Raw genomic sequence first — 14,469 nt, 5'->3', positions numbered from 1 at the left:
AATTGAAAAATGGTCTTTACAGTAATGTTGACAAAGCGATACTAAAAGCCTGTGACACTGAAACAGGGGTTTTCTAGAAGAGGTGCGGTGTTCTGGAATGATGTTCATATATGGGGAAAGTTCAGTGCATTGTTCCAAAATGACAGCCTTAACAAGTGTAATATTTGTTTCAAAGTTGGCCTTAAATAAAACATATAAAATAGAAACTTGTTTTTTGTTTTTTAGGTGAAAAAAATTCTCAAACAAGACAAGAAACACAGCTTTAATCCACTAATTATTGCAGATACTGTGAGTGGTTCTAATTTTAGAAGTGCATAACACAAAAAATAATAATAATAGTACAAGCAAGTGAACTGTTTAAGAAAAATAGATCTGTGAACTGTTATTTAAATAAGTTGAACTAAAATTAAAAAGACAGAAGGGTGTTCATGTCTTTTATACACTCACTGAAATCAGGATTGTTTTATACTAATCAGCAACTTTGGAAATTGAATATTAAGTCCTTCTACTATATGTCATTGTAATAAGTTAAATTTGATACATTTAATACAAGATACATTTAATAGCTTTCACCCACATCTACAATTTACACATGAAATCGAAAACAACAAAACAATACCATGTTTAGGGGCGTCGGTGGCCGCAAGGTTTAGTCGTTGACACGGCGCTCATCACTGTAAGGTAAAGGTCCCGGGTTCGAATCCAGCGGCCCTGCATTCGAACCCGACATACTTACAAATGGGCTTTTTTTCAAAAACACCGGCACCCTGAGGGTTTATATGACCTCTGCTGTTGCGAACCCTCGTTAAAATAAAAAATAAAAAAAAAAAATAAAATACCATGTTTAGATACACTTGTAATAAAACAACTAGGTGGCACATTAATCACAGATTGATATCAAAAACCAAGAAACACAGATCACTACCTCAACTTTACATCTCACCATCCCCTTCATACAATAATAAATACGGCCAAAGGGTTACTTCACAGAATTATTACCCTAAGCCATGAATCATTCACCACAAGAACATAAAGATATACAAACAGATCCTCCATAACAATCTCTACCCTAAACACATAATTAACAGAATAATCTAACACCATCCACTATTACTAATAATACTACATCAAATCTATCAAATACAAACAAACCAACGTACATTTCCATGTCATTCATTCATGGCCTATCACATAAATTAAACACATTTCTCTTATCCGATAACTTTAAAATAGCTTTCAAAAACTATAAAACAATTAAAACACTTTTTTCCAAAATTAAAGATCCCACACCAATAACAAACAAATCTGACATAATCTACAAAATCAACTGTTTAAACTGTCCGGCAACTTACATCGTTCTTACATCCCAATATCTGGACAAGAGAGTTAAGCAACATATCTATGATTGCAAAAAACACAAGCAAAATCCTACAGCACTCGCAACCCACCATTTTGAACACGAACACAATTTCGACTTCAACAATCCAAAAATATTAAACACAGAACAAAACAAACATAAACATAATTTTTTAGAAATGGTTTACATCAACAGAGATAAACACAGCACCAATTACAGAACAAATACATGTAAACTCAGTCATAGCTACACCAATATCATTAATCAAATTCAACATAGATAACATACATATATCATCTCATCACATTCCGTACATCAAACATAGTCTAATTTTTCAACAATTTAGCTTTCCTTTTCCTATTTATCCCCTTCTATATAATCCTGAAAGGATAATCTAGCCGAACCATTACCAACATTTTTTTCCCCTTCATCGGCTCTTTTCACATCAAAGAAGCTGACACTTTATACAAAATGTCTTTTCTGACTTCCTTCCCCACCCGTTCAAAATCCAACATATATAAACACAAAACAGCAATATGTCATTGGCACTCTCAACACGACACGCAAGAATGGCACAATTACACAGAAGACAAACACTTTGAGTGAGTAGAAATACTTTGATTGAATATAAAAAAAATATATTTTGCATTGTATAAATTCACTTTTTTCCACATCCTACATGTATTTGTTAAATGTAATCAATGTTTGTAAATCCCAGGCCCTGAAGATGATCTCAATAAAGATCGTAACGTTGGCACGATAAAGAAAATGTTTTTCTGAAACCTACATCACACCAGATCGCATCTCACGATTTCTGAATAATTATCGATTAACGGTCACTAACCACCACACATTGTGAAGAATTTTGAGAATAATAGATTAATTGTTCATTTTTGTAATGCATTATTAAAATTATTACATAGACTTTCGAAGTTTTGTAGGAAGTTACAAGTTCGAATATTTATTGGCTTTTGCTTCTGTCCATACCATCATATAATGAAGGTAATGTATATTTATTTTAATGAAGCCATGAAATGTAAATTAAACAATAAAATTAAAACAAAAAGATATTTATTTACCTACTGGTTGATTCATTTCCCAATTTGTTTTCTTCCATGCACAAAATATCCTCAAGCAGGGCATCAGATGTCGTCAAATTAAGGAAATTAACCTGAAAATAAAATATTTATTGACATTATCACAATTACATTTATTGGGCAATTAAACATGATATATCAATCGGCTTACAGTATATACAATTTTTGGCCCTGAATTGAGATAAATTGCAGAGAGATTTTCATTCTTGAACGTACACGTGACCCTACAGTCCTTTTGAAGAGACTCCCGACCATCCATCATCTTAAACATTTGCCATTATATTATTATATTATTTAATAATTATGTACATTTAAAGCTGGGTTGAAAGATTATTTACAGTTGAATAATCAAAACAAAATCATATCTATTTGCAATAATGCAAAACTTCTATTGAAAAACCTATGTTATATATAAGATCGATTATTTATTATTCAACTTACAGTTACATGTTTTTTTGGTACTACAATCAGACTATCATCGATAAGAGACAAAGTGCAATATTCTTCCTTAGAAATTTTAGAAACAACACCCTTATAGTATCTGTTGGAGGGTTGTTTTTTAGCCCAGACCTGTACACCTGGTTGAATCCCACAATTCTGTACAAATAAATTTAAACAATTAATAATATTTGATAAATTAATTTTAATCAACTTAAAAAAAAAATTGCATTACCATACTGTGAAAATGCCTATGCCTTAAGCATGTTATCAGGAGTTTTGCACCGAACCACGGATTTGGAATCACACCAATTCCACAGACTTGACCACATGTCACATGAAACCATAAATTGCAATTTGAATCACAACAAGGCACTGTTCCTGTGTCCCTTCCACAGATGAAACACTATGAAAAAGAAAATTTGTAAATATTACAATTACAAATTTTGTTTACATTGAATGACTTAAGAAAAGAACTTACAGGTCTTCTAAACGTGGTTAGTTGCATAGGTTTGTCCATTAAGCTGTAAATTCAAATGAAAATGAATAAAATAGTACCACATAGAAAATTGAATGTTTTATTTTTAGATTCAATTTTTATTTGATTTTTCATAATAATAAGGAAATTATGTTTTTTAAAGCATACTATATATACAAGATGAGTTTAACTTTTGTTCCACTATCTATATTTTTGAGGTATTTTCTTGATTTTTTTTTTTTATAAAATTTTTTTTAGCTTCTCATGAACCAAAAAGTTTTGATCTAACTCTCCACGAAAGGAACTTAACTATCTCAAACAGCAAGATACCCATCAATGTATATTTTTTGAAGATTTTTTTTACACTGAATGTTTTTAATTTGAAGCGACATCAAATTATTTACACAAAACTTTTTTCCAAACACAAACAGAAAACAAAATTTTCTCCAACTTCTTCAATAATCATCAATTTATTTATTTATCGTTTTCACTGATAGTAAATTACTTGCTCGTGGTATCGAAAATCTCGCATAACAACAGTTAACAGGATAATATATAGGTCATTAATGACATTCATATTAGTGCAAATTTTGGTACAATTACAAATTTAAACTTAATTTACTACACACAGGAATAGTTTGAAAGAAATATGCAGATTTATATATTGTATTGGCATAAAATTTAAATATGTCTAACATCTGGCATGAGATTTCACAGTCGGCCTTCACAAGGTGCCCAAGAAACATAAAAGTATTCATTTAATTTAAACGTGGACATGTTTTAATTTTTATTTATTGTTTCAACAATGTGAAGAAAAATAATGAACATACCTTTCCACTTTGAGATTTGTTGAGGGCAAGAAAAGTGCACACTGAACATGGACCCATTGTGAATCTACCATTTTCTTCATAGCACCACCACCAAGACCGCAAAAACGACAACTCTAAAATTGAAATCAGGTTAATTTTGTAACGTAAAACTCATAAATTATAAAATCAATTTACTTTGTAGGATGGACTGCTTGATTCACACTTATCACAAAGCCATTTTTTGTTGAACATTCGACTACTGTCGACGGCATAGCACTTTGCATGCATACAGACTTTACACTGCTCGCAAACGAGTAATATCGCAAGGGGCTCAGTAGAATCTCTTTCGAACATGCTACTTGGCATTGTGATTTTGCTTCTCGAGGGAATTGGCGGGTCTATGAGTTCATTTAGCCAATCTTGAGTCATGCCCAGCTGAACCTTTAAAACGTGTATAATGAATCATCGGCCTGTTATATGGCACTTTATTGTTCTTACCTCATTTAGTGCTTTTACATCAAAAAATACACAGAGAGCACAGTACGGCTCTTTCTGACTCCAATACTTGTTATAAGCCTCTTCAAATATGGGATTCTGGAGGTCCTGCATAAGTTTACTGAGGTCTTGAGCCTTCAGAAATTTTGAAATATTTGCTAGACTATTTGAAGATAATAAACCTGAAACCGTAATCTCTGTTAATACTAATCAAGGTTACTTTTAGAACATCATGGAAAATTTAATTTTATATGAGAGAACAGGAAAAGTTTAATTTTAATGCAAGTATGTTATGGTGGATTTAAAAAAAATCAATTTATAGTGATCTCTAAAGTTTTGAATGAAGACATTAAAATTAATATCAACTTGTGAACAACATAATTAAATTACATAACACAAACCTTGATGATTAAGTTGATCGGTAATGCATGTCGCTCGCATATTACAATTACGTTCGTTTCCATGACTAGAAGTTTCCTTAACAGGACAAGGCAAACATGCAGTGGTAGAAAATTTTGTAGAAGAATAATTATTTTTTGTAGCGGAGAACCTCGGGACGGTCAACTCTGGAGGTGACTTGGTTATTGGTTTGATAGTGAGTCCCGGGATGACAGGGCATGTATTATTTGTTGAAGAAACATTTGCCGTACTGGAATTTTCTAGTGTTATCGACAAATCATTGGGTGCGAAAATCCTTTCATTTATGAATGGGCTGTTGAGCGAGTTGATTATTGTTTGTTGAATCAGGGAATTTGGTGATGTGCATTTAGTTAATGATGATGGATTTGTAGTAGATGTAATATGATCATAATTTTGTTGTTTTGAAAGTAGCAGTGATTTATTCCCTGAAGACTGTCTGTTACTTGAATCTTGCCATAATTGGGCTATTTTATCAGATGGTAAAGGTTTGAAAACCAGTGGTTTCACCCTTTGTTTCTGAACCTTCACAATTAAAGTACGATTATTGAAACTATCTTTTTGCACTTGAACTGGAATTCCTTCTGATGATTTGTAGACTAAAAATTCCTCTTCTTTTTTTTCCTTTGGCGGTTGGTTCATAACATTCGGCAAATATTTCTTGTAGTTATAATCGAAACTCTTGCTCGAAGAAGGTTCCATAATGTTTCTCATGACTGTATTTGAACTGCCAATTTTAGAACCACTCTCAGGCTTTTTTATCGGACTCAGTGATTGTGAACGTGGAGGGCTTGGGGTTGAAATTGGCACAACAGAAACATTATTGGTAACTTGAATGAGGGATTTAAGAGAGCCTTCCTGAGAAATTTCATTTTCTTGCTGATTTTCAGGTACGTAGTTGAAATCAACAGGCTCTGCTTTAATGGGCATATTTAGTTCACCGTTTCCAGTCAAATAGCATGAAGCAAACTCGTCGAATTTCTCTTCTTTCACTGTGGGTAAATCATAAGTAGTGTTGATGTCATAAGGGCTTTTTATATAATTTTTAGGCTTTTTGTTATCTTTTTTAAACTGCTTCTTACTGGGACTTAAAGATTTTTTCATCAACAAATCTTTTTTCACTTTCTTCAAATTATTATCAATATTCCAATGCGATGGCCCATTGGGAGAAAAATGATCCTGCTGGTGAATTGATGAAAATTCCAGCTGTTGAAGTGTTGGAGAGTTATGTAGAGGTGGCTGGGATGGCATAATGTTCAGTTCTGATTCTTCCATTTTTTTCACTTGGGGAGAACTAGGAGGAGACGGAATTCTCAAGTATTGTGTTTCCAGCTGGGGATTAGGCTCCGGCAGCTCAACGCTTATGCATTTTTCAAGCTCCACTTGCAACTCCTTCACCTCAATGTATTCCCTTGACTTTATTTTTCTACTCACATACTTCTTTCTGTTTCTTGATGGTTTATTATCATGTTTCTTCCTTTTCTTCTTTGCATTTAATTCATACCCATCATCAACAATTGAGGCTTCCTCTAATTCTGAAAAAAAAAAAATCATTGGTAATATTAGAAAATATGTCAATTATTACAAAACATAATTTTTAACAAAAGAATTGTTTTATAATACAACCTGCTATAACAATTTCTGGAAATTGAGGTTCTAAATTAACTTGAATCATTTAAAACATAACACTACTTTTTTAGCAGCACACACAATCTCTAAGACTAACCTTAATTTTATATCAGATTATAAACTTAACCCTAACTCCTTACTTAACCAGTACTAGCCAGCATCTCTATGCCTATGATATCAATTCTTACTTATATTAATTTTGAATGTACATAAGTAGAAAAAACTATGTAATAATTAAACTTATAATTAATTGTTTATGTAATCATACTAGGAAATAACAAATGTTCATTTTATTTTAGGTATTTATTGTATATAACTAACTATATGTTAGGCATAACACTTTTACTTTTATAATCTGAATATTTGAATCTTTAACAAGTGAGGTAGAGATATAAATAACGGTAATTTGAAGAAGTGAGTTGTATAAGAGTTGTTCGAATTCCAGTTAGTTAATTTTTGAGAAGTCTAAAACGAAATGAAAACGTCTGTAACTTTATGAATATTTTGGCTAGAAAAAGCCAGTATCTCAGGTTTAACCGAATAGTACCAAATTTATAGCCATACTGTCAGGAACCAACTTAAAATTAATCATGCCCTTGAAATTTCACCTAACTTATATAAACGACTTTTTTAGCCAATCCTTTCTTACCCAAGCTAAACTTCCTGGTGTTTATGATATTATGTGTTACTTTTTGTTGATGAAACAAAAATCTGGTTTTTTAAGGAGTTACACATTTGCAAATTGTCGCAAATATGGATCTTGGGGACCATTTTAATTCCTGCAAGTGCTACCAGTAGCATCGGAGGCTTCAGATAATAGTTGTCTGGTGTTTTTTACTCGATAATCAATAACAACGCAAGGCTCATGTTTCTTAGATTTTTTAAAATATTTCTAAGTGGCATCTTTGCAATTTTTGTAAATAATTATTATTTAAATTAGATCAATTTTATCAATTAAATTTCCCATATTTAAATGATTTATTAAGAAAAATGATCTATTTACTAGATATAGATACACACATAAATATTAAAAAATAAATGTTTTAGTTTAGCTGTACTAAAGCTAAAAAAAAAATTTAAAACAAAATGTGGGTATGCGGGTGGGTTCAACAGAACATATACTGCTACTAAACAGTAAAATGTGGCATTTTTAAGTTCATAAGCCCATTTAGAGAGAGGTTGCTTGATGTGTCCCACTTGTCATTCCTTAGCTCCATATAGAGAGCGTGTAGATATGAAACCAGATATGAGAATTATGCTTGAGCACGGCAGCGAGTATCTGCGTCCTCTGTCTGATTTAGAGAGAAAACTGGGCTTTCTTTACTGTACAGAGTACTTTACAGATATCTCGTGTTTCTTTGTGTATATTGAGACTGAATGTATTTATTAGCATGAATGAGCAGTGTAAGAGGCGTAATATTAAGTACCTCATCAACCCTCAATTAGATTACTTATTTATATTTAATATGCGTAGAATGTGATGGAGGAATATCAAGTACTCCACCACCCTGAGGATATGTTATGTAAATAAAAAGAATGTATTTAAAAGTGATTGAGAGTGTGAATGGGTTTGCCCAACCTTTGTGGCTGGGCAAATAAGACTGAGGTCTGTTCCTGGGCTGCCAACACCTACGTGGGTGATTCTCAAGGCCTGCCAGTAATTTATTGTAAATTACAATAGCTGGAATTGCCGGCAGACTTCAAGAAGTGATAGGCTCAGTTCTACACCAGTGTGTATGTATGCACATCCAGATGCAGTGTCGGTTTATATAAATCAGTAATCAGTAATAATGATTATTTGGAAATCGTGAAATGCAGTCTGGTGTGATGTAGGTTTCAGAAAAACATTTTCTTTATCGTACCAACATTTCGATCTTTATTGAGATCATCTTCAGGGCCTGGGATTTACAAACATTGTTTACACTTAACAAATACCTGTAGGATGTGGAAAAAAAGTGAATACATACAATGCAAAAAAATATTTTTTATATTATATATATCACAGTTATACCACAACTTCCTTTCACATTACCCTTCCTCACTAAATACGTAGATCACATATTGACAGCAGCTCTCACAGATCAAATCCAAACAACATTAGATACATTTAATAGCTTTCATCCAAGCCTACAATTTACACATGAAATCGAAAACAACAAAATAATACCACTTTAGATACACTCGTAATAAAACTACCAGATGGTACATTAATCACAGATTGGTTTCAAAAACCAAGAAACACAGATCGCTACCTCAACTTTACATCTCACCATCCTCTTCATACAATAATAAACATGACCAAAGGGTTACTTCACAGAATTATTACCCTAAGCCATGAATACATAAAGATATATAAGAACATAAAGATATACAAGGTGTCCCAGTTCCTTCTGTCGAAATGAGCAAAAAATGCTCAGGAGAAAATTTTCGGAAAGTTCTCTATTTTGAAGATATTCGTCAATTTAGGTTTTTTCAGCTTTTCACTACCTTACCACATAAAAACGCTTACAACTTCTAAAATGTTGAGACTACAATAAATTCAATTACACCATTTGAAAGAACGCTAAATTTGCTGTAAGATACTTCTATTTGGAATAATCTGAATGACATAAAATGTTAGCCAATATCAGTTGGAACATGTCAAAATTACAAAATTTAAAATTTTGGTCATCATTGCATGTTCTACTGAGGTTACAAAAAAATACCTACAGCTTGTCAAATTACACAAAAACTTCTTCATCTAATATGCTTTACATTGATATATCCAGGTTTTTAAACAGTAGAGTTGAAAAATTGTATCTTACAGCAAATTTAGCATTATTTCAAATGGTGTAATTGGATTTGTTGTAGTCTCAACATTTTGGAAGTTGTAAGCGTTTTTATGTGGCAAGGTAGTGAAAAGTTGATAAAACCTAAATTGACGAATATCTTCAAAATAGAGAACTTTACGAAAATTTTCTCCTGAACATTTTTTGCTCCAAACGAAGAGTAGAATCAATTCCCTGAGTTTCGTCAGAGGAACTGGGACACCCTGTATAAACAGATCCTCCATAACAATCACTACCTTAAACACATAATCAACAGAATAATCAACAACTAAACTCAACACTAACACCATCCACTAGTACTAAAAATACTACATGAAATCTATCAAATACAAAAAAACCAACATACATTTCCATGCCATTCATTCACGACCTATCACATAAATTAAACACATTTCTCTTATCTGATAACTTTAAAATAGCTTTCAAAAACTATAAAACAATTAAAACACTTTTTTCCAAAATTAAAGCTCCCACAACCAATAACAAATAAATCTACAAAATCACTTGATTAAACTGTCTGGCAACTTCTTACATTGGTCTTATATCCCAATATCTGGATAAGAGAGTAAATCAACATGTCTATGATTGCAAAAAAACCCAAGCAAAATCCTACAACACACGCTACCCACCCACCATTTTGAACATGAACACAATTTCGATTTCAACAATCCAAAAATATTAAACACAGAACAAAACAAACATAAACGTAACTTTTTAGAAATGGTTGACATCAACAGAGATAAACACAGCATCAATTACAGAACAGACACATGTAAACTCAGTTGCAGCTACGCCAATATCATTAATCAAATTCAATATCGATAACACAAATATCATCACATCACACTAAACATAATAAACATATAAAACATTCATTACATCAAACATTTTTACATATTCTAATTTTTCAACAATTTAGCTTTCCTTTTCCTAATTATCCCCGTCTATATAATCCTGAAAGGATAATTTGGCCGAACCATTACCGACTTCCTTTCCCACCGCTTCAAAATCCAACATATATAAACATAAAACAGCAATATCTTACTGGCACTCTCAACACAACACGCAAGAATGGCACACTTATACAGAAAACAAACATTTTGAGTGAGTAGAAGTACTTTGAGTGAATACAAAAAAATATGTTTTTGCATTGTATAATTTTACTTTTTTCCACATCCTACATGTTTTTGTTAAATTTAAACAATCTTTGTAAATCCCAGGCCCTGAAGATGATCTCAATAAAGATCAAAACGTTGGCACGATAGAGAAAATGTTTTTCTGAAACCTACGTTACACCAGACCGCATCTCACGATTTCCGAATAATCATTGACCACACAAATCAGTAGTTAATTTAAATATTAAACAGTATTCTCAGCTTACCCATTTCACCAGCTTTTAGCCAAATATCTTCAAGAACCTGAATTTGTTCTTCGTCTGGTGAATCTTCTTCCAGTTCAATTTCTTCAATGACTCGCTTAAGCTCATTTGGTATCGGAAGAACTCTCTCGTTTTCTGATTTCTTCAGAGGTGGTACACGTTTGTTCCCTTCCATTAATTGTGGATTCTTATTACTGAAAATAACAATAAGACAAAACTTAATTTTAATAATACCATACATTGTGTGTTTTTTTTTTTTTTTTAATGACTAAACAATTTAGGTTCAAGCAACAAATAATGGATGATTTTTTATGTATTATTTTGAAATACAGCTTACTTTTTGTTGCATTGGATCTCCTGCGATGATGGTGGAGGTGCCACAGAAACTCGTGTGGGATCTTCAGGATGGGGACCTAAATCTTTTCCCTGTAGCCATAAATCGTACCTCTCAGGCTGGAACCTCTTAACAAATGTGTCCATGGATATTTTCACATTGTCTGGCCTTGGGGGCAAAAATTTTAATTAAATATAATTATTAAAAAAACTATTGTTAATTATATTTTACCTGCACAAGCATTGCAACGCCCTCTTTCCGTACTCGACCCAACGCTTTGTGGCAAAGTTTGTTGATTCTGCACAATTGAAGCCATGATTAAAACCAGCGTGGTATCCATATGGGAAAGTAATCATGATTTCACCCTCTTCCTGAGTTATCTATAGAAAAAATATCATCAGATTAAGTATTTCAATTAACTAATAATGAAGTATTCAAATTATATTAAAACAGCGCCAGACATTTTAACCTAATAATATGTAAGGACGAGGATTAACTTCACCCTGCAGTTATTTCATGCAATATTGAATAAATAATATATTACCTTGTTAAAAGGAATTGAATATTGCTTCAATACATGTGGGGAAATAATAGTCATCTTATGTCGCAAAAACGCAGGACAAGTTTTGCTGTAACTTGGAAAAAATCCATTTGCCAGCCTTTCTAAACGTTTGCCATGTTCTGGTGGTATCGAATACCTAAAATCAAATTTAAAAAAAAAAAAAAATAGTACAAATAAACAAATAAAATTCAAAAAATTGAATGACATCAATAATAATTACCATGTTTTTGGAGCTCCAAAATGTAAATAATTAATACTGTACAGGTCCATATCTTCAGTGTGCCAGGCAAAAGTTGTTTTCCACATTCCAAAATACAAGTACGCAGTGTTAACACCTTCGATCGAAATCCCATAGTCCTCATTAACATAGTCCAAAATTGTTCCAAGCCTGTTGATGTTCCACTCCTAATCACAAAAATAATATTTAGAATACCGTTTTTAACCAGGTATAATTAAAAACTTACATTTACTGAATCATCTGTCAGAGTGCCACTCACATCGGCCCCATAAATAGGCGGACTGTAAGTAATGTTTTTCCAATATTTTCTCTCAAGGTCTTCAAAATCGCTGTAATGAGGCGTGCAGTACTTTGCCGATGAAGCGAGCTTTTGATATTCGACAACTGACATTGGCTTCTTCTGTATGTTGATCTGTTGATACAGCCCTTGCTTTCCAGTTACGACTTGACATATTGGTGCTGGAATTTTCAATTGGATTGAACTTAAATCATAACCCTCTGCTCTTGGCTTCCACTCAGGAGGAGGAATTATCTGCAAGAAACAAAAGAGAAAATAAATTAGTAGCATAAGTACCAATTTAGTTAACCATTTGTTATATTTAAAACAAAATCATTATTTCAATTCAACAGAAATTTCCACAAAAAGATTTTTTATATGAATATAACAGTTACACATTCACCAAAGCTTAGCAAATTGTGCAAAAGTGTTCAGGTTCCCAATGATCTGAACAAAATATAAATGAAAATGTAAAAATAATAAAAACACAATGAGTTAATAATAAAAACCGTATGAGTACAAGAATACGGTTCGATGACTAAATAAAAAAATATTTAAAAAATCAGACTGCAGTGGCCGAGTAGTTATGGTGTCCAACTGTTTTTTAATCTATGGTAGAATGAAAAAGGTATTGTGTAAAGAGGTTTGGCCTGCTGTACATCTCACTCAACGGGTAGTTTGACAGTGTTTATGCTAACATTTTTATTTATTAATGGTTGGTTGGGAAATCTTGTCATTTGTTATTTAAATTTATCATTGTGTTTTAAATTTATCATTTTGAAGAATTGTGAAAACGGAAAATTTGTAAGGATCAAGACGCTGGAGGGAGAAGTAGGTCATTTTCAGTAAGACGTCGTAAAAACAGTGAGTCGCTCCCTGGCTTTCGACCTGTACGCACGAACGTGCATCAGTACATCAGCTGTCTTCAGTGAGTCACTCCCTGGGTTTTAACCTGTACGCACGAACGTACATCAGTTGTCTTCAGCCAGTCGCTACCTGGGTTTCAACCTGTACGCACGAACGTACATCAGCTGTCTTCAGCCAGTCACTCCCTGGGTTTCAACCTGTACGTACGAACGTACATCAGCTGTCTTCAGCCAGTCGCTCCCTGGTCTTTGACCTATATGCACGAACATACATCAGCTTTCTTCAGTCAGTCGCTATCTGGTTTCCGACGGGTAAGAACGAACGCACCTTTGACTTCATCCAGCGAGTGGCTCCCAGACTCCAATCAAGATAAACACAAAATCGTTTGATCTTCACTGTCGTGAGTCGACAAGACGTACGAACGTCCTTATTCTTTTTCTTCAACATTGCCATTTTTTGTATCAACTTATCTCTCTCTCTCTATCTATATTTCTATATAATTCATTAACTTTGTTTTGTTTCTAGCCAGATTTTAATTTACATATTTATGTCATAAATTGTGAATTAATATATTTAATTATCAAACGAAGTTTTAAACTATTTTTTATCAATCAAATCCTTTACGCAACAGCCGACAACTATCCCTGGTAGCGCCGGACTTGGAGGGTAGATATCCAATACTTTCTCCCACCGGCGTCTACAAAACAGACAGAATTACATTACTTTTTTACTTATCACTAGAATATTACAGTCGATCCCTGCTGTTTTCTTTATTTTGCTTCTGAAAAATTACATTTTTCAACACATTGTAGTTTCCATACTTTCTTCTAGATACTGACAGGGTGGGTAATTGAACGTTAAGCTGAATTACTTGACTTTTTTTTTTAAACTCATGTAAAATTGTTTTGCAAGTTTCAAAGTGCTGCCCTTACAAATAATAGATAATGGAAATAAGCGTATAGGCTCATTCCATTTCTGCACGTGTATCTTGACTCAAATGGACAATGGTAAAATTGTTGGAGGTTACTCAATTGTGCAAACAAACATTTCGTCTTACAAACTGAAAAATTTACAAGGACCAAAAAATTGCATATACAACTACAATTTGCAAGCAATTTTTTCACAATAATCAAGTGTGCTTCTACATTCTGCAGATATACAACAGAATTATGATATAACTGTAACACTTGAAATATTTCACAATGCAATAAAATTTGTATCTTAATACTCTCATCAGAGACATAAAAAGCCTTACATTAGTACAA

The 14,469-nt window shown here is 32.8% G+C and overlaps 1 protein-coding gene across 7 annotated transcripts in view; it reads right to left on the bottom strand.

Moving 5' to 3' along the window:
• The window catches only part of LOC106674420 (lysine-specific demethylase 4B-like), a 36,719-nt gene that overhangs the window by 6,410 nt on the left and 15,840 nt on the right, over positions 1 to 14,469 (bottom strand). For 5 of the 7 annotated variants that reach the window (XM_024228870.1, XM_024228871.1, XM_014407127.2 and 2 more), the window contains 15 exons: positions 12,287 to 12,592; positions 12,043 to 12,227; positions 11,805 to 11,958; positions 11,492 to 11,640; positions 11,264 to 11,428; positions 10,930 to 11,120; positions 5,076 to 6,626; positions 4,678 to 4,856; positions 4,375 to 4,620; positions 4,201 to 4,313; positions 3,374 to 3,416; positions 3,128 to 3,298; positions 2,896 to 3,051; positions 2,606 to 2,716; positions 2,441 to 2,528 (listed from right to left, as the gene is read on the bottom strand). In XM_024228870.1, coding sequence (XP_024084638.1) covers positions 2,441 to 2,528; positions 2,606 to 2,716; positions 2,896 to 3,051; positions 3,128 to 3,298; positions 3,374 to 3,416; positions 4,201 to 4,313; positions 4,375 to 4,620; positions 4,678 to 4,856; positions 5,076 to 6,626; positions 10,930 to 11,120; positions 11,264 to 11,428; positions 11,492 to 11,640; positions 11,805 to 11,958; positions 12,043 to 12,227; positions 12,287 to 12,451 — 3,667 coding nt within the window. In that variant the 5' untranslated portion in view covers positions 12,452 to 12,592. Of the gene's footprint in view, positions 1 to 2,436; positions 2,529 to 2,605; positions 2,717 to 2,895; positions 3,052 to 3,127; positions 3,299 to 3,373; positions 3,417 to 4,200; positions 4,314 to 4,374; positions 4,621 to 4,677; positions 4,857 to 5,075; positions 6,627 to 10,929; positions 11,121 to 11,263; positions 11,429 to 11,491; positions 11,641 to 11,804; positions 11,959 to 12,042; positions 12,228 to 12,286; positions 12,593 to 14,469 lie in introns of all 7 variants that reach the window. The other 2 variants (XM_014407144.2, XM_014407135.2) reach the window with 1 other exon arrangement.

Source organism: Cimex lectularius, unplaced genomic scaffold (genome assembly GCF_000648675.2).
Source record: "Cimex lectularius strain Harlan isolate CLEC.00 unplaced genomic scaffold, Clec_2.1 scaffold340, whole genome shotgun sequence".
NCBI lineage: Eukaryota > Metazoa > Arthropoda > Insecta > Hemiptera > Cimicidae > Cimex > Cimex lectularius.
This window is presented reverse-complemented; position numbering and strand designations above follow the sequence as displayed.